Below are 18,397 nucleotides of genomic sequence, written 5' to 3'. Positions count from 1 at the left end.
CTGGCTTTGGATTGGTGCAGCTCTGGCCTTTGCGGCCAGTTCGGGAGTGAACCAGTGGATGGAAGACCTTTCTCTCTCTCTCTCTCTGTGTAACTCTGACTTTCAAATAAATAAATAAATTCTTTTTTTTTTTAAATGATACGCTTTGAATCCAGATTATTCAAATGCTATTAAGAAACCATCACTGGGATTTATGTGCTGAAAATACAACCATGTTTCTTTTCTTTTTTTTTTTCTTTTTTTTTTTGACAGGCAGAGTGAGACAGAGAGTGAGAGAGAGAGAGAGAGAGAAAGGTCTTCCTATTCCGTTGGTTCACCCCCCAAATGGCTGCTATGGCCCGGTGTGCTGCGCTGATCCGAAGCCAGGAGCCAGGTGCTTCCTCCTGGTCTGGACTGGAAGAGGAGCAACCAGGACAGAATCTGGCGCCCCAACCAGGACTAGAACCCAGGGTGCCAGTGCCGCAGGCGGAGGATTAGCCAAGTGAGCCGCAGTGCCAGCCAACAACCATAACCATGTTTCTTTAAAAATAAAAAAGAAACCATTACTGGGTCAGGCACTGTGACACAGTGGGTTAAGACACTACCTGCAGTACCAGCATCCCGCATAGGCCCCAGTTCAAATCCTGGCTAGTCCACTTCCAATCCAGCTTCCAGCTAATGCACCTGAGAAAGCAGTAAAAGATGGCCTCTCTGCCACCCAAAGAAGACATAGATGAAGCTACTTGCTCTTGGCTTCAGCCTGGCCAAGCCCTGGCTGTTGTGGCCATTTGGGGAGTAGACCATCCACATCCCCATTTGGGGATGGAAGACCTCTCTCTCTCTGCCTTTCCTTCTCTCTCTGTGTAACTCTGACTTTCAAGGAAATAAATAAATCTTTAAAAAAAAGTCACATGGGGCCGGCGCCATGGCTCACTGGGTTAATCCTCCGCCTGCGGCGCCAGCATCCCATATGGGCGCCGGGTTCCAGTCCTGGCTGCTCCTCTTCCAGTCCAGCTCTCTGCTGTGGCCCGGGAAGGCAGTGGAGGATGGCCCAAGTGCTTGGGCCCCTGCACCTTCAAGGGAGACCAGGAGGAAGCACCTGGCTCCTGGCTTCAGACTGGCATAGCTCCAGCTGTAGTAGCCATTTGGGGGGTGAACCAATGGAGGGAAGATCTTTCTCTCTGTCTCTCTCGCTAACTCCATCTGTCAAATAAATTAAAAAAAAAAAAAAAAAAGGTCACATCCACTTTCTAGGCTAAAATATCAGTTCCCATTCTGCCATCATTAGTTTGACTTTGAACGGTGGAGCAGTATCCTAAGACCATGTTAGGTCAGGAATTGAACCAGTGTCCACATGGCCCAGAAGCAGGCTTGAAAATCCAGAAATCCAGGGTAAAAAGTAGACAGAGAAGAAGAAAACACAAGGGGAAAGAATGGGAAGAGGACGAAAGAGATACAGAGGCAATGAATCAGCAAATAAAGCACTGTTCACATTGCCGAACATCACCAGTGGTGCCCCAGGACCGTTTCACTTCTGATTGTTCATCCTTCTCAGAGGAACTCCTTCCAGACAGGACAATGTCTCATTCATCTTTGTTTTCCCGTGTCCAGCATGATGCCTGACAAACAGTCTGTGTTCAGGAATTATGTGTTGGCCTGAAGCAGACCACAGTAAAGTACTAATGAACGTTTTAAATTTTAAATTCCATGGCTAGCCCTAGGCACAGGCATATTCAGAGCCAGAAGATTTTTATAGACAAGTTTTCATTGGACTGAGGGGCTTGTGAAAGAGATAGACTCCTGTCCTCACTATAGAAACTCTGATACAAGAGATCTGGGCGGAGTGGGTGAGGCCTGGGAATCTGTAGGTTCAACACCTGCCTCAACTGTTTCTGATACAGCTGGTGAACCAAAGGCAGCTTGTAAATTAGTACATCAGATGCCTTACGCATTTGGAATTGCTTTGGCCATTTAGACGGTAAGTGTCCTGAAGCTGCATCTGAAAAGAACAGAGGACCACCCTGTCATGTAAATCTGTCAATGAGATTATGCTAGAAGATGTTTGTCAGCAAGCAAGATCCCAAATCTTGGTATGTCTAGCAAGGCTCTAACAGCTCCCAGTCCCTAAGGTTGTGAGAACTCCAACAGGGAAGATGTGTGGAAGACACACATCGAGAGGAACTTACTTGTCTTTTTTTGTTTTTGTTTTTAAGATTTATTTATTATTTGAAAGTTGCAGAGAGAAAAGGAGAGAGAGATCGATCTTCCATTTACTGGTTCACTCCCCAGATGGTTGCAACAGCCAGGGCTGGGCCAGGCTGAAGCCAGGAGCCAGGAGCTTCTTCCAGGTCTCCCACATGAGTAGCAGGGGACCAAGCACTTGGGCCATCCTATGCTGCTTTTCCCAGGTCATTAGCAGGGAGCTGGATCAGGAGTGCAGCAGTCAAAACACAAACCCACGCCCAAATGGGACGCCAGCGTTGCAGGCAGCAGCTTTACCTGCTAAGCCAGAGCACAGGCCCCAGACTTATTTGTCTTAGAAGAGCTTTTGCAGATTATTAACTCTTGGAAAGAAATACATCAAAGAGAGGAAGGGAGATTAAATATGTTAATAGTAAAACAACAAAGGGCACGTGTTACAGTGCAGCAATTAAGCTGTCATTTGGGATGTCTGCATCCCATATTAGAATGCCAGGGGTTGGAGTCCTGGCTCCACTTCCAATCCAGCTTTCTGTTAAAGGCAGCAGGTGATGGCTCAACAAGTTGGGTCCCTGCCACCTAGGTGGGAGGCCTGGATGCAGTTCTGGGTTCCTGGTTTCAGCCTGGTCTAGCCCTGACTGTTGCAGTCATTCGAGGAGTGAATTAGTGGATGGTAGCACTCTCTCTCTGTTTCGCTTTCACTCTCACTCTGCCTTTCAAATAAGAATAAGTAAGAACTTGAAAAAGAAAAACTACCAGAATGCTAATACACATAGGAAATATTCCAATTTTCTAACAGAAGACATATTCCTTAAAACCACATTGAGAAATTAAAAAAAAAAAAAAACTTTAACTGTGTCTGCAAATGTGAGCTCACGGGGCAAAAATTCAGAACGAACTAATGAGCAGGTGTCCCTGCTAGGTCACTTGTCAGGGATGAATGCCTAACATTGTTAACTTGAACCCTTGTAATAATGTGAGCATCACCTTGCCTATGTGCTTGGTATCACCTCTGCCAATACATATTGGGATCCACCCCAGATCATTGAGAGCTTAGCCTTAATTAAGCCAAAGGAACCCACGAAAAGTAACCAAACTAGCAAAAGCATCTGAATGGTACTTTATGGACAGAGTACATTGATGATCTCCTTGGTTCAGTATAAACTCACAAGGGAGGTGTCCTCACAGAAAAGTAAACTGAGGCCCAGAGTGTGCTTACAACACGCCAGCGACTCCCAGGTGGTAACAGCAATGCTGTTGTTAGCTTAGATCACTGTTGTCCTCATTGACTCAACAAGACAATACAATACCATAAAAATACGCACGTGGTGGCAGTGGGCATCCTATTCCACTCGGGCTACCCTTCTTTGACCTGCGATTGGAGTCACACTCCTTTCCAACCAGGAGGTAGCTGAGGCCAAAAGGTATTGTGACAAATCCACATGGCTGGGCTGTAAAAGGCAGCTCCTGGAGGTGGAGTCCAGATTCTCTGACTCCACCGTCAAAAGCTCAAACCAGGCTTTGGTGGCAGGGCCCCATGCAAACCCAGAACGAAAGCCCGGCCTGCCATGGAGCGCTTACAGGTAAACTCCCGCCCCCCAGGCCGATGGGACTCCAGAGCCTGAGGCCAGTCGCCGGATCCGAGGCTGGCTGTGGGTGGGGCCCGGCGCACAAGTATCTAACTCGGATCTAGAATAGTTAGGATTTACGAAATACCAGCTTTCCCCCCCCTCCCTCTAGTCTCCACCCGCAGATGACTATCGCTCCGAGGTTTCTGACTTCCGCAGGGCACCCTACTAAAGGGCAGGACCCGGAGACCCCGTTCCCGGAGCTGGAATGGGGCCAGAGCGGAGGTGGAGTCAGAGCGGAAACCTAACGGGGGTCAGGGGTTCAGCTTGGGGCGGTGGGGAAGCACCCCGGAGAGAAGGCAGCTCGGTGGCTGTGCCCCGGGCCGGAGGGAGAGGAGTGGCGACGAGAGAAGGCGCCCTTCTGAGCCACCCGGGTCCCGGCCCGCGAGCGGGTCCCGGACGCAGACCAGCTGGGGTCGCGGCCTTCGGCGGCGGCGGCGGCGGCGGCGGCGGGAGAAGAGCCCAGGCCGCCGTGCGGGTGCGCCTCGCGCCGGAGACCGGGAACGATGAGAGTGCAGGTGGAGGTAAATGCCGGCCCTGGGGCGGTCGGCGCCCTTGCCCAACTCCGCGTCCCCCCGCGCTCGCTGCCTGGAGTCCCGTCCCGCGCACCCACGCGTCGCGGGGCAGTGTGCGGGCTTGGGGAGGGCGGGCGCCCCCGGCTGCCGGCAGCGGGCCGGCCGCGCGGGGCAGAGGAGTAGCTCGCTGAGGTAGGGGACGGGAGTGCCGAGCTGCCTGGCCTTGCCCCGTGCTAAGGCGGCCGAGCCTCACGCGGCTGTCGCTTACCTGCCTTGGCAGGACTCGCAAACGCCGGGTCTGAGTGAGTACGGCTGATGGAGCGCGCGGTGCCCAGGCCTAGTGCGGGAAGCTTGACGAGCGAGAGCTCGCTTCCGCCTGCCCTGGTGGATAGGAGCGTGCAGGCTGGAGCCTGGCAGCCTGTTAGTGTCCTAGCTCCATCACTGCTTAGGCCCCTGAACAAGTTACTTCACCTCTTTGCTTTGGCGGGAAAAACGGAATAATACTATGTATAATTGAGATTGGAACCCGGATCAGTGCTTTAAAACGTTGAGAGCAAGGATGTGCCAGCACACACATGACTGTGATCATGTGTGGGTGCCAAAGTGGGAAACGGGTTCTTAGATGTCGTATCCCCACTGCACAAATGTGGCTGTTTGATTTTGTCATCTGCTCTGAATTTTTCCATGCCTATAAAGCATGAGATATTTTGGCTTGATTGGCACCTGAACTTGACTGGAAGAGTCTGTTTGGCCTTTTCTTCTGTTTCTCACCAGGGAGGGGCTAGGTTCATTTGGGATGCAGCTTATTATTTAGGCGTGTTTATATACAAACGCATTTATGGTTCTGATTTGTGCATCTGTTATTACATAAATGGAATGCTACCATATGCATTGATCTATAGCTTGAGTCACGTACCAATGATTTCTGTAGCTTATTCTGTGTCAGTACACGTTGATGCTTTCTGGAATCGAATGCTCAGACGAGCAGGAACAATCACTAGCATATTCTTGTGACCAGTCACTCTTCTAGACTCGCTCAGCCCATAGTTACTGAGTGCCAACTATGTTCTAAGCCCAGTTTCAGAAACTGAGAATATACAGTGAGCAACACTTTTATTTATTTATTTTTTTGAGATACAGAGGCATGGTGAGCTGCTTCTTAAGGAAATTGGCTCAGCTTCAGTTTTAGTTTGATTTTCCTTTCCTACGTTACAAACATCATACGATCAAACCTCAGTCTCTTGGTGTAAAATCATAACCATTAAAAATTGAGCTCCATACTTTGTGTGTCAGTAGACCAACACAGCTGTGCCAAAGAGCTGTAGAAACAGATAAAATGTGATATATATAAATGTGATATATAAATAATTATAAATAATAAATAAAAATATAAATGTGATATATATATTCAACTTCAAAAAGAAAATTAAATTCTGACACATACTACAAAATAGACAAGCCTTTATGACACCTCGCTAAATGAAAGCCAGTCACAAAAAGACAAATACTGTATGATTCCATTTATGAGGTATTTAAGGAAATCAGATTCATTGGTGTTGCCAAGGTTCAAGAGTGGGAAATGGGGAGTTGTTTAATGGTTATAGAGTTTCAGTTTTGCAAGATGAAAAGGTTCTGGAAAATGATTGCGCAACAATGCTAATGTACTTAACACTGTACACTTAAAAATGGTTAAGACAGGGCGAGCATTTGGCATAAGGATTAAAATGCTTTTGGGATGCCTGCTTCCCGTATCAGAATGCCTGGATTGAAGTCCCAGTTCTACTCCTGATTCCAGCTTCTGGCTAATATACACCCTGACAGGCAGCAGGTAATGGCTGAAGTGATTGGGTCCCTGCCACCCCCAAGAGGAGCTAGGTGGAATTCTGGGCTCTTGGATTTAGCTTTTCCAGCTCTGGCAACAGAGTGTCCCTGGAAACTTTTTTTGACTTGACTTGGTACCTAGCATGCATTTTCTAAGCCTCCCTTGTTGGGGGCAAGCCCAATACTGTTTTTCTTTTCTTTTCTTTTCTTTTCTTTTCTTTTCTTTTCTTTTCTTTTCTTTTCTTTTCTTTTCTTTCCTTTTCTTTTCTTTCCTTTCCTTTTCTTTTCTTTCCTTTCTTTCTTTCCTTCTTTCTCTTTTTCTTTCTTTCTCTCTCTCTTTCTCTTTCTCTCTCTCTCTCTCTCTCTCTCTCTCTTTCTTTCTTTCTTTCTTTCTAGCCCAATACTGTTTTGATGAGTGTTGTCTTTCCGTATCTCTGGGAAGAGGTTTCCCAGTTATTTAGATTACATAAACTCCAAGACTACTTCAGAATGCCACAGTTGGAACCAGTGAGAAGTAGTCATTTCATCTTGTCAGTAGTACATCTTCAGTGGAAATGAAGACTTTGCCCGGGATAATGTACAGTGCTGTCCCCAGCTGTGGTGGTCACCCTGCATTGTCCCTGCTCCCTTGGGGTCACAGTCCTAATATAATGCAGAGAGGTCCTCTGCCTCCTGCTGCCTCCAGATCTCCAAACAGTCCAGAACCGGATGGCGGCCAGATAGCCCAGGATTCCAGCTGTGCTGTGTGTTTTGACTGGTGAGACTAACCTGGTGCACTTCATTGTTCTTTATTCGTCCAGTACTCTCTCAACTCTGTGTGGTCGTCATACAGAATTTCCTCCTAGGCAGACTCAAAGCCCAGTGGGCTGAATAACTGGGCAACTGAAGTGCTTTCCTTGTTTGACTGATTTGAACTAGGAGATCTTTATAGATGGTCCATTCTGAGCAGAGCACAGGGCCTGGGGCACGAATCATTCCTGTTTGTCAGAAATTTGTGCTTTTTGTGACAGGTGTGTTGGGTGACCTTGCAGGAAACACACTGTTTCTTGGGATCACTGCCACCCTATGTGCACATTTTTTTAAAAAAGATTTGTTTACTTATTTGAAAGGCAGAGTTAGAGAGATGCAGAGGCAGAGAGAGAGAGAAAAAGGTTTTCCATCTGCTGGTTCACTTTGCAAATGGCTGCAACAGCTGGAGCTTGGCTGATCTGAAGCCAGGAGCCAGGAGCAGGAGCTTCCTCCAGGTCTCCCACGTGGGTGCAGGGGCCAAGCACTTGGGCCATCTTCTACATAGCAGAGAGCTGGGTTGGAAGTGGAGCAGCTGGGACTTGAACCGGCACCCATATGGGGTGCAGGCACTGCAGATGACAGCTTTACCCACTATGACACAGTGCCAGCTCCCCTTATGTGCACATTTAACATTCTCTTTCTTCATACTCCCTAGTGTTGGGGTGTGCCTGTGTATGGGCCAGAAAGACCTGCACAAATTGCCCATGAAGACCAAAGAGAGTTTGGTCTTGGCAAAGCTTTTTTCTTGTGGTTAGGTCATAGAGTCTGAAAATCTTATGCTGTATTTGGAATGTATATCATGATCTTTCCTTTTTCACCTATTGGGAATGAAAAAGAATCCGGATACTGGAAATTATAAATTCTCTAGAAATATTAGCAGGGGAAAAGAAGAGTATTGAAAGGAACTGAGTCAGAGAACATACTTTTATTGCTAGCTGTATGCCTTTCTGGCCTCATGAAAGTTATCTCAATTCCCTTATCTATAAGGAAAATGCCTCCATTTGCTGGCCTCCTCTTTCTAAGAACTGTAACTCTGCTGGCCTCAGTTCCAGGCAAGTGTGCCAGATTTCTTTTCTTCCATCTCCTCCCTTCTGTTCCTCTTTCCTCCTTTACAGACCCTCCCTCCCTCCCTTCCTTCCTTTCTTTCCTTCCTCCCTCCCTCATTCACTCCCTCCCTGTCTCCCTCCCTCCCTTCCTTTCCTTCTTTCTGATTTATTTATTTGATTGAAAGTCAGAGCTGCAGAGAAGGAGAGGCAGAGAGAAAGGGAGAGAGAGGGAGAGAGAAATCGATCTTCCATCTGCTGGCTCACTGCCCAAATGGCTGCAACAGCCAGAGCTGGGTTGATCTAAAGCCAGGAGCCAGGGGCTTCTTCCAGGTCTCCCATGTGGATGCAGGGGCCTAAGGACCTGGACCATCTTCTGCTGCTTTCCCAGGCACATTAGCAGGGAGCTGGATTGGAAGAGGAACAGCCAGGTCTCGAACTGGTGCCCATATGGGATGCTGGCACTGCAGGCAGCAGCTTTATCTGTTAAGTCATGGTGCTGGCCCCAGTCATTCTTTCTCTAATGGGATGTGTCTTAGTTTTTCAATTTTGCCAGTTGATTCAAAAGATTTTTAAAACCACTTGGGCCTCATTTCTTTGTAATCATAACCTCTACTCTACCACCAATGGCTCTACTCCCAACCTGTGTGTACTGATGGTCCTCTTCCCCACTTAATGCTGTATAATTGTTCAAAATTTCTCTACAGACAAACCCCACTACCTACAAAAGATGAGTGACTTTTCTTCCAGTCTTGGCTGGAATCAGCTTTCCGGTCTGTTGGGTGTTCCCCAATAAACCCTTTCCCTTAAAAAAAAAAAAAAAAAAAAAAGAGGGAGGTGCCTTTCTCTGAAAGGAGGAGAGAACTTCCACTTTGACTATGACCTTGTCTAAATATGATCAGAATCGGCGAACTCAGAAGGCTTCCATAGCCTTGGCAACTCATGACGGGAGCCTAGAGTGGTTACTGGCGCCCACAACTAGAGTGTCAATTTGTTGGGTCAACAACAGGAGTCACTGTGCACTTGCTCCTCGTGTGGGATCTCTGTCCTTAATGTGCTATACATTGTGATTTAATGCTATAACTAGTACTCAAACAGTATGTTTCACTTTGTGTTTCTGTGTGGGTGCAAACTGTTGAAATCTTTACTTAATATATACTAAATTGATCTTCTGTATATAAAGAGAATTGAAAATGAATCTTGATGTGAATGGAAGGGGAGAGGGAGCGGGAAGGGGGAGGGTTGCGGGTGGGAGGGAAGTTATTGGGGGGGAAGCCATTGTAATCCATAAGCTGTACTTTGGAAATTTATATTCATTAAATAAAAGTTAATAAAAACCCATATTTGAAAGAGTTACACAGAGATAGGAGAAGTAGAGAGAGAGAGAGGTCTTACATTCGATGGTTTGTTCAATCCCCAGGTGGCCACAACAGCCAGAGCTGTGCCGATCCAAAACCAAGAGTTTCTTCCGGGTCTCCCACGTGGGTGCAGGGGCCCAAGGACTTGAGCCATCTTCTATTGCTTTCCCAGGCCATAGCAGAGAGCTGGATCAGAAGTGGAGCAGCCAGGACTCCAACTGGCGCCCATATGGGATGCTGGCGCTTTAGGCCAGGGCATTAACTCGCTGCGCCACAGCGCCGGCCCCGAGTCCGTATCTTGTATCCATGGCTTGGGTTTGAGTCCTGGCTCTAATTCGGATCCAATTTCCTGCTATTGTGCACCTTGGGAGACAGTGGGTCTCTGCCACTCGTATGGGAGACCCGGATTGAGTTCCTGGCTCTTGGCTTCAACCTGGCCCAGCCCTGGCTGTTGTGGATATTTGGGAAATGAGCTAGTAGACAGAAAATCTCTCTCTGAGTTTCAAATTAAAAATAAATAAATAAATAAATAATATTTTTAAAAATGTTTCAAAAAAATGTGTACGATGAACAAAACACATCTGATGTCTTATTTCTGCCGGTATGCTGTTATTTACTTATTTATGTTGATTTTTTTTCTACTGTGGGTTTTTTTCTTTCTGTTTGTACCCCCTCCCCTCCTTTTTGTGGAAAAGTTTAACAACTACACTGAATTCACAAGTCATATAATTCACCCATTTGAAGTGTAAAATTCATTGGTTTTTAGTACGAGGTACTTCAAAAAGTTTATGGAACATGGAATTAAAAGATACATATATTTTGGTGCAGGGAAATTGAAATCCTTGCATATGGGAGCTCTTCAAAAAGTTCATGGAAATATGTATTATGAAAAAGCTATGTGTAGATTTCAAACTTTTTTTGCACCCAAATAAACTCATCTGTTAATTCTATTTTCTTTTTTTTTTAAGATTTATTTATTTATTTGAAAGAGTTGGCCGGTGCCGTGGCTTAACAGGCTAATCCTCCGCCTTGCGGCGCCGGCACACCGGGTTCTAGTCCCGGTCGGGGCGCCGGATTCTATCCTGGTTGCCCCTCTTCCAGGCCAGCTCTCTGCTATGGCCAGGGAATGCAGTGGAGGATGGCCCAAGTGCTTGGGCCCTGCACCCTCATGGGGGACCAGAAGAAGCACCTGGCTCCTGGCTTCGGATCAGCATGATGCGCCGGCCGCAGCGGCCGTTGGAGGGTGAACCAACGGCAAAAAGGAAGACCTTTCTTTCTGTCTCTCTATCCACTCTGCCTGTAAAAAAAAAAAAAAAAAAAAGAAAGAAAGAAAAAGAAAAAGAGTTACACAGAGAGAGGAGAGGCAGAGAGAGAGAGAGAGAGAGAGAGAGAAATCTTCCATCTCAAACCAGCACCCATATGGGATGCCAGTGTGTTAGGCCAGGGCGTTAACCTGGTGCGCCACAGCACCAGCCCCTGTTAATTCCATTTTCCAAGAACTTTTTGAGATACCCTGATATATTCACAGAAGTGTGCACCCATCATCAGAGTCAATTTAAAAACATTTATCATCCCCTAAAAAAGTTTTACTTCTCTTAACTGTCATGACACTCTTATACTGAATTGCATGGATGCATCATAATTTATTTGTCCATTAATCAGTTGATGGATATTTGGGTTGTTTCTACTTTTTGGCTATTAGGAATATTTGTGTACAAGTTTTCCTATGGACATGTTTTTATTTCTTCTGAGTGGCCATCTAGGAGTGAAATTGCTGGGTCATATGTAACTCTGTGTTTAGCCTTTTGAGGAACTGCCCAGCTTTTTTCCAAAGCAGTTGTACCATTTTTTTATTCCTACCAGCAATCTCTGATATTTCCAATTTCTCTTCCCCCTTTGCATTGTCTGACCTTTTTTTTTTTTAAATCTTGAACATCCTAATATGTTTGAAAGTGTTCATCATTTTGATTTCCCTAATGTCTAATGATTCTGAGCATCTTTTCTTATGTGTATTGTCTATTTGTATATCTTCTTTGGAGAATTGTCTATTAAGATCCTTTGCATGGCACTTTATTAAGCTCTTGTGATTTGCTCTTGAAAAATATATGTATTCATGTCCACATCACAGTTAGTATATAATGTAAGTGGCTCGTGACCCTTCCAATTTCTGTTTGGGTGTCAGTATTCCCACAAACCTGCTATGTGGCAGGGGTTTTCTGGGCATTTATGTGCTTGACTTCATTGATTACTATCTTCCTAAAACTTCATAGGATTCCTGTGATGATCAGATATGTAGGAAAATGACTTGCAAACTCTAAAACACCATGCTGCTTCAGGAATTGGTATTAGCACAAGTCTTGCAGATAAAGTGATGGTGAAGTGAAGGCGCTGACTGCTTGTACTCAAGTCAGATTACCTAACCATTAATCCTTGTGTTACTTTTGTAAGATGTTGTGTCTCCTGAGCAAATTACTCAACCTCTCTAGGACTCACTATCATTCATTATGTGGTTATAATAACTGGCTCCAGGTACTCCCTGGCTGATTGAGTTAAAGTGCTTCACACTGGGTGGGTGGCTCCATAGCGAGAGCTGTTAATGTTGTGTTACAGACTTTGGGTTGGACTTTGAATATGAAAGCATCTTCCTTCTTTCTGGAGAAAGTAGATATCCTCCACTGATCTTTTAAAAGGTCAACAGGCTTTTGTACTTTGAATCCTGTAATCTGCAAAGGAGATACAATTTTCCTCCTAGATGAATTTAGGTTCACAGAGTACTTCACAGATCCTTGACCTAAAACAGCTAATCCTTTCTAACCTTTGTCACCACTGTTAGTGTCTAATTTAGAGGGATTTTAAAATAAAGCAAACCAAACCAAGCCTCATTCTCTGTTCTTATCTGAACTAAAGGAGCTTGGCCCTTCAATCAGGCAGTTTTGCCCTTTGACCGCAAGGTCAAACAAGTAGATATTGTTGGATTGAACTAGAGAGGAGAGCCCAAAGTCTCAACATTTAAAATCCTAGCTGGGGTTTTTATGACAGCCTCAAGAAAGGGAAGCAAAGAGGGAATCATGAATTGGTATTAGGCTTGATAGATTGGATTTTCATTCCTACATAGAATAAAGAGTTAGCTTTTTTTTTTTTTTTAAAGATTTATTTATTTTGAAAGAGTTACAGAGAGAGAGGAAGAGATAGATAGTGATAGACAGATAGACAGAAAGGGAGAAAGATCTTCCATCCACTGATTCACTCCCCAGGTGGCTGCAATGGCCAGGGTTGGGGCAGGTTGAAGCCAGGACTCAGGAGCTTTAGTCCGCGTCTCCTACATGGGTGCAGAAGCCCAAGGACTTGGGCTATCTGCTGCTTTCCCAGGTGCTGGAATTCAAACTAGTGGAGATGTGGGAATTCAAACCAGTGTACATATGGGATGCCAGCATTGCAGGTAGTGGCTTAATCCATTACACTATAACACTGGCCCAAGAGGCAGCTTTTTTTTTTTTTTTTTAGATTCATTTATTTATTTGAAAGTCAGAGTTACGGAGAGGCACAGGCAGAGAGACAGAGGTCTTCCATCCGCTGGTTCATTTCCCCAGATGGCAGCAATGGTTGGAGCTGCGCCGATCCAAAGCCAGGAACCAGGAGCTTCTTCTGGGTCTCCCATGCGGGTGCAGGGGCCCAAAGACTTGGACCATCTTCTGTTTTCCCAGGCCATAGCAGAGAGCTGGCTTGGAGTAGAGCAGCTGGGACTCGAAGCGGCGCCCATATGGGATGCTGGCACGGCAGCTGTATCCACTGTGCCACAGTGCTGGCCCCTTTAAATGATTTTTAAAATTATTTATTTTGAGACAGAGCATTACAGACAGAGGGAGAGACAGAGAAAAAGGTCTTCCATCCTCTCGTTCACTCCTCAAATGGCCGCAACTACCAGAGCTGGGCTGAACCAAAGCCAGGAGCCAGGAGCTTCCTCCAGGTCTCCCACATGGGTGCAGGGGCCCAAGCACTTGGGCCGTCTTGTACTGCTTTCCCAAGCCATAGCAGAGAGCTGGATTGAAAGAGGAACAGCTGGTACATGAACCAGTACCCAGATGGGATGCCGACACTGCAGGCAGAGGCTTAGCCCACTGTGTCACAGTGTTGGCTTATTTATTTATTTGAAAGGCAGAGTTAGAGAGAGGGAGACTCACTCACACACACACACAGGGAGAGAGAGAGATCTTTCATCTTCTGGTTCACTCCCCAGATGTCTGCAAGAGCCAGGGCTGTGGTGGGCCAAAACCAGGAACTAAGAGCATCTTCCAGGTCTCCCACGTGGGTGCAGGGACCCCAGCATTTGGGCCATGTTCCACAGCTTTGAAGGAAAGCCTTCCTGGGAAGCACTCTTATCTTTGAAACATTTTAAATAGAAACTGCGTCTTGTTGGAATGGCAGGCACTTGGGGTTAGCAAATATCCAGATAAGAGCAGGGCTGATAGGTGAAGGACCAGAAACCATTCACCTAGAGAGGGCCCTTCAGGGGTCTGCTCAGAGCCCATGCTGTTGGTGGCAAGGTGTGCCCTTTCATTCAGTGGGAGAGAAGATCTGCTGTTGAAGCCCCGTGGAGGAGAGCACTGGAGCTCCAGTGTAGTACCACTTTTGTTCTCTGACCTGCAGACAATGATTGGTGGGTTTTTAAAAACTGTTTTATTTTTTTACGGCCTAGGTTGCATCTGGAGGTGGATAAGGTCAAGTATTCCTCTTTATAATGCAATCACAAAATGTTATGAGCATTTGAGTGACACATACTTAAGAAAAGCTATTTTTTTTTTTTTTTGAGTTCCTCCTATAATTGCCTTCTGGAGTCATTTCAAGGTCTCTTCCTTATGGATAGAACATAATTCTTCTCATCTTATAATATCAGAGGAAATTAAATACAGAAGAAACTTCGTAATAATCAGAGCCCAGAGAAAAAGGAAACCCGCTCTGTGGTCTGGTTCATCAGTGCCTCGGAGAGAGGCATTGTGTGTAGCTGTGCTCCCCTTTCCTTCCTGAACTGCAGAGAAAGGACACGCAGTCTCTAAACAACAGCACTGGGGCTGGGACTGTCAAGTGCAACAGCAAGAAACAGAAATGGGGACATTTTAGCCCAGGGTACGATGTTTTGTCTGCCAAGTTCCATTGCTCGCAGGATTGTTGGAATCCCGCTGACAGGTGGCTGAGTCTCAACTTCCTGGCCCACTCTCATTCTATGAAAACAGCTTTTTTTCCTCCTAGGGTTGTAATGGAATTAGCTATTCAGGATGTGATTTTTTTCTGAATGAGAAATTGGTTTGGAGCCTACCCTAAATCTTTACATTATGATAAAAACCTCTAAGATTTTCAAAACTTTTTAAATTAATGGCTCAAACATTTTTTCTTTAAATTAAAAATTTTAAGGTTATGTGAGGTTGTTTAGCATAATGGTTAGGATGCCACTTGAGATGCCTTCATTTTATATTGGAATTCCTGAGTTCAAGTCCTGGCTCTAGTTCTGATACCATTTCCTGTTAATGTGTATCCTAGGAGGCAGCAAGTGGAGGCAGCTCAAGTAGTCGAGTCCGTTCTACCAGTGTGGGAGAACCAAATTGAGTTTCAGGTTCCTTGCTTCAGCTTTGTCCAGCCCTGGCTATTGTGGACATCTAGAGAGTGAACCAGTGGATAGAAAATCTCTCTGTGTCTCTACCTTTCAAATAAAGTGAAAATTAAAAAAAGTTAACTTAAAGATTGAAGTAAAAATCTCAATTTTTAATTTTTTTTTAAGATTTATTTATTTGCAAGTCAGAGTTACACAGAGAGAGGAGAGGCAAAGAGAGAGAGAGAGGTCTTCCATCCGATAGTTCACTCCCCAGTTGGCTGCAACAGCTGGAACTGTGCAGATCTGAAGCCAGGAGCCAGGAGCTTCTTCCGGGTCTCCCACGTGGGTGCAGGGACCCAAGGACTTGGGCCATCCTCCACTGCTTTCCCAGGCCATAGCAGAGAGCTGGATGAGAAGTGGAGCAGCCGGGTCTCGAACCGGCGCCCATATGCCGGTGCTAAGTTAGGCCAGGGTGTTAACCCGCTGTGCCACAGTGCTGGCCCCTAAATTTTGAATTAAAATAAAACTCAAGTATTAAGATAAAAACCTTAAGATCAAAGATAAAGGCAGAGAGCATTATTAAGTGACAATGGGTAGAAATATCTTGGAAAAACAATCTCACAAAATATCCTGTGTAATAAAGTCTGTGATACCTTCAGAGAAAACTCTTGGCCAGATATATCTAGGGGAACAATAAATAGTTGATCTTTGGGCCAGCATTGTGGTATAGTGGGTTAATCAGCTGCCAGCCATACCGGTACCCCATATGATGCCAGTTTGAGTTCTGACTTCTCCACTTGCGATCCAGGTCTCTGCTAATGCATCTGGGAAAGCAGTGGAGGATGGCCCAAGTGCTTGGCTGCAGCACCCATGTAGGAGACCTGGAAGAAGCTCTGGGCTTCTGGTTTTCACCTGGCTCAGCCCCAGCCTTTATGGCCATTTGGCAAGTGAACCAGTGGATGGAAGATCTCTCTCTCACTCACCTTCCCTCCCTCACTGTCTCTCCTTCCCTCTCTCTAACTCTGCCTCTCAAATAAATAAAAATGAATCTTTAAAAAAATAGATTAAAATATCTCTTCTGGAGTTAGAATACTTGTATATGCTTATCAAATATTTATGGCCACAAAACATTTTCTTTTTCTCTCATGGAATGCTTTTGTTTTTCGTGCTATGTTAGCAAACACTGCTGAAGTGCTTACACATGTGTCCAAGTAGGCTCTGGGAACACTGCAGTGTTATCAGAGGCATGGTGTATGGTAGGTCTAAACAGCCATGACAGTGCAGTGCAGTGGAGCTCAGCGCATGTGAAAGAAGTTGATTCACATTTGAGAGTTTCCAGAAACGCTTTCCAGAAGCCATGAGATCTAAATTGGTGGAGAAAGGAAAGCAGATGGTGTCCCGGGCTGAAGGAACAGCATGTACACGGTACTTGGAGGTGAATTCAGAGACTTCAAAGTAGTTCATTAAATGTGGGAAGCAGAGATTGAGATAAGGAGGGAGGAGAGGTGAGGCAGGAGAGGGAGCAGCCAAGGTGTGTCGTGTGGTGGATTGTGAACCTTGTAAAGGGCTTCTAAGCTTTGTCCTAGAGACAGTGGAAAACCACTGGCAGGTTTTAGGGGAGAATGACTGTTCACTTATTCATTTCAGGATGATTATTGACTTTAACAGAGAAGAAATAATTGGAGGTAGAATGACTGGGAAGGCAATCTAGGCAAGAGGTTATAGTGACTTGTGTTGACATTAAATAAGGTAGAGGCAATGTAGATGCAGAGAATTGAGCAGATGCAAGAGATGTTTCAGAGATGGAATCAGAAGGTCTTCATGGTTCTTGGAACGGAAAGTGAGGATTGAAGGAAATCAAGAAGAATGCCTTTGGGGCTGGCATTGTGGCACAGTGGGTTAAGCTGCAGCTTTTGGCACCAGAAGTGCTGATTTAATCCTGGCTGCTCTGCTTCTGGTCCAGCTTCTTGCTGATGTGCCTAGGAAGGCAGTGGATGGTGGCACAAGTACCTGGGCTCCTACCACCTATGTGGGAGACCAAGATGGAATTCCTGGATCCTTGCGTTGGCTTAGTCCAGCCCTGGTTGTTGCAGCCATTTGAGTGATTAACCAGTGGATGGAAGGCCCCTGTCTGTCTCTTCCTATTTTTCTGTTGCTCTGCCTTTTAAATTAATTAATTAATTAATCAATCTAAAAAAATTATGCCCTGGTTTCTAACTTGTATACTTGGTACTTGTGGAGAGCACTTAGGGAATACAGGAGTAGTAGTAGCAGATTTTGGTGGTGGAAATGAGAGGTTAAATTTTCAGTAACGCTCTGTTCCTTTTACTTTATTTTTAAAAAAGATCTATTTATTTGTTTATTTGAAAGCCAGAGTAACAGAGAGAGACACAGAGATCATCCATCTGCTGGTTCATTTCCCAAATGGCTGGAACAGCCAGGTCTGGGGCAGACCAAAGCCAGGAGCCAGGAATTCCATCCTGGTCTCCCATGTAGGTGGCAGGGCCCAAGTACTTCAGCCATTTTCTGCTGCTTTCCCAGGCACATTAGCAGGAAGCTGGATTGGAAACAGAGCAGCCGGGACTCAAACCGGCTTTCAGATGTGACATGCTGATGTCGCAAGCACTGGCTTAACACATTGACCATAGCGATGGTTTCTCTTGTTCCTTTCTCAGTACGATGAGGTAAGCAGGTTAGATTTTTATATATCCAGTAAGTTGAGCTGCAAATGAGCAGACTGTTCTTAGTCAAGGGGCAATAAAAAATTATGAATCCTTGTCCTAACTTGTCCGCTCCTTTCTCTGCTATGACCTGCTACTTCTCCAACTAGGCATGATTTCTGTAAAACATAACCAGAGAACTTTTGACTGAAATCTTTGGGGTGAAGTTTTCTAGTCTTCAGTTGTCTTTGTTGCTGTTCTGTATTGTTGTATTTTCAAAGTTCTGCTGCAGATACTTTTAAGCATTAGAATGTGAACTCTTGGGCCAGTGCCGTGGCTCAACAGGCTAATCCTCTGCCTTGTGGCGCTGGCACACCGGATTCTGTCCCGGTTGCCCCTCTTCCAGGCCAGCTCTCTGCTGTGGCCAGGGAGTGCAGTTGAGGATGGCCCAAGTCCTTGGGCCCTGCACCCCATGGGAGACCAGGAGAAGCACCTGGCTCCTGCCTTTGGATCAGTGCGGTGCGCCGGCCGCGGTGGCCATTGGAGGGTGAACCAATGGCAAAGGAAGACCTTTCTCTCTCTCTCTCTCTCTCACTGTCCATTCTGCCTGTCAAAAATAAAAAAAAAACCAAAAAAACAAATAGAATGTGAACTCCATGCAGATGCATAGTTTAGTTTGGTCCTCTGGAAATAATGCTTTTTGATGGTTTGTTTCATTATGTTTTTAAAGTGGAGGAGTTTGGTCACCTGAAAAACCTTTTGGAAGGAAGTTGGTATAAATAATAAAACATACTGTTGCTCTCTGAAACAATTAAAAT

The 18,397-nt window shown here is 45.5% G+C and overlaps 1 protein-coding gene across 6 annotated transcripts in view; it reads left to right on the top strand.

Annotated features, from left to right (window-relative positions):
* Positions 1-4,262: 4,262 nt before the first annotated feature.
* TRPM6 (transient receptor potential cation channel subfamily M member 6) overlaps positions 4,263-18,397 on the top strand; it is a 148,046-nt gene continuing 133,911 nt past the window's right edge. For all 6 annotated transcript variants that reach the window (XM_062208420.1, XM_062208423.1, XM_062208425.1 and 3 more), the window contains exon 1: positions 4,263-4,330. In XM_062208420.1, the coding sequence (XP_062064404.1) occupies positions 4,313-4,330 (18 nt within the window). In that variant the 5' untranslated portion in view covers positions 4,263-4,312. The remainder of the gene's footprint in view (positions 4,331-18,397) is intronic.

This window comes from Lepus europaeus, chromosome 12 (genome assembly GCF_033115175.1).
Source record: "Lepus europaeus isolate LE1 chromosome 12, mLepTim1.pri, whole genome shotgun sequence".
Taxonomy (NCBI): domain Eukaryota; kingdom Metazoa; phylum Chordata; class Mammalia; order Lagomorpha; family Leporidae; genus Lepus; species Lepus europaeus.
The sequence above is the reverse complement of the archived record's forward strand: the minus strand, read 5'-3'. Positions and strand labels throughout refer to the sequence as shown.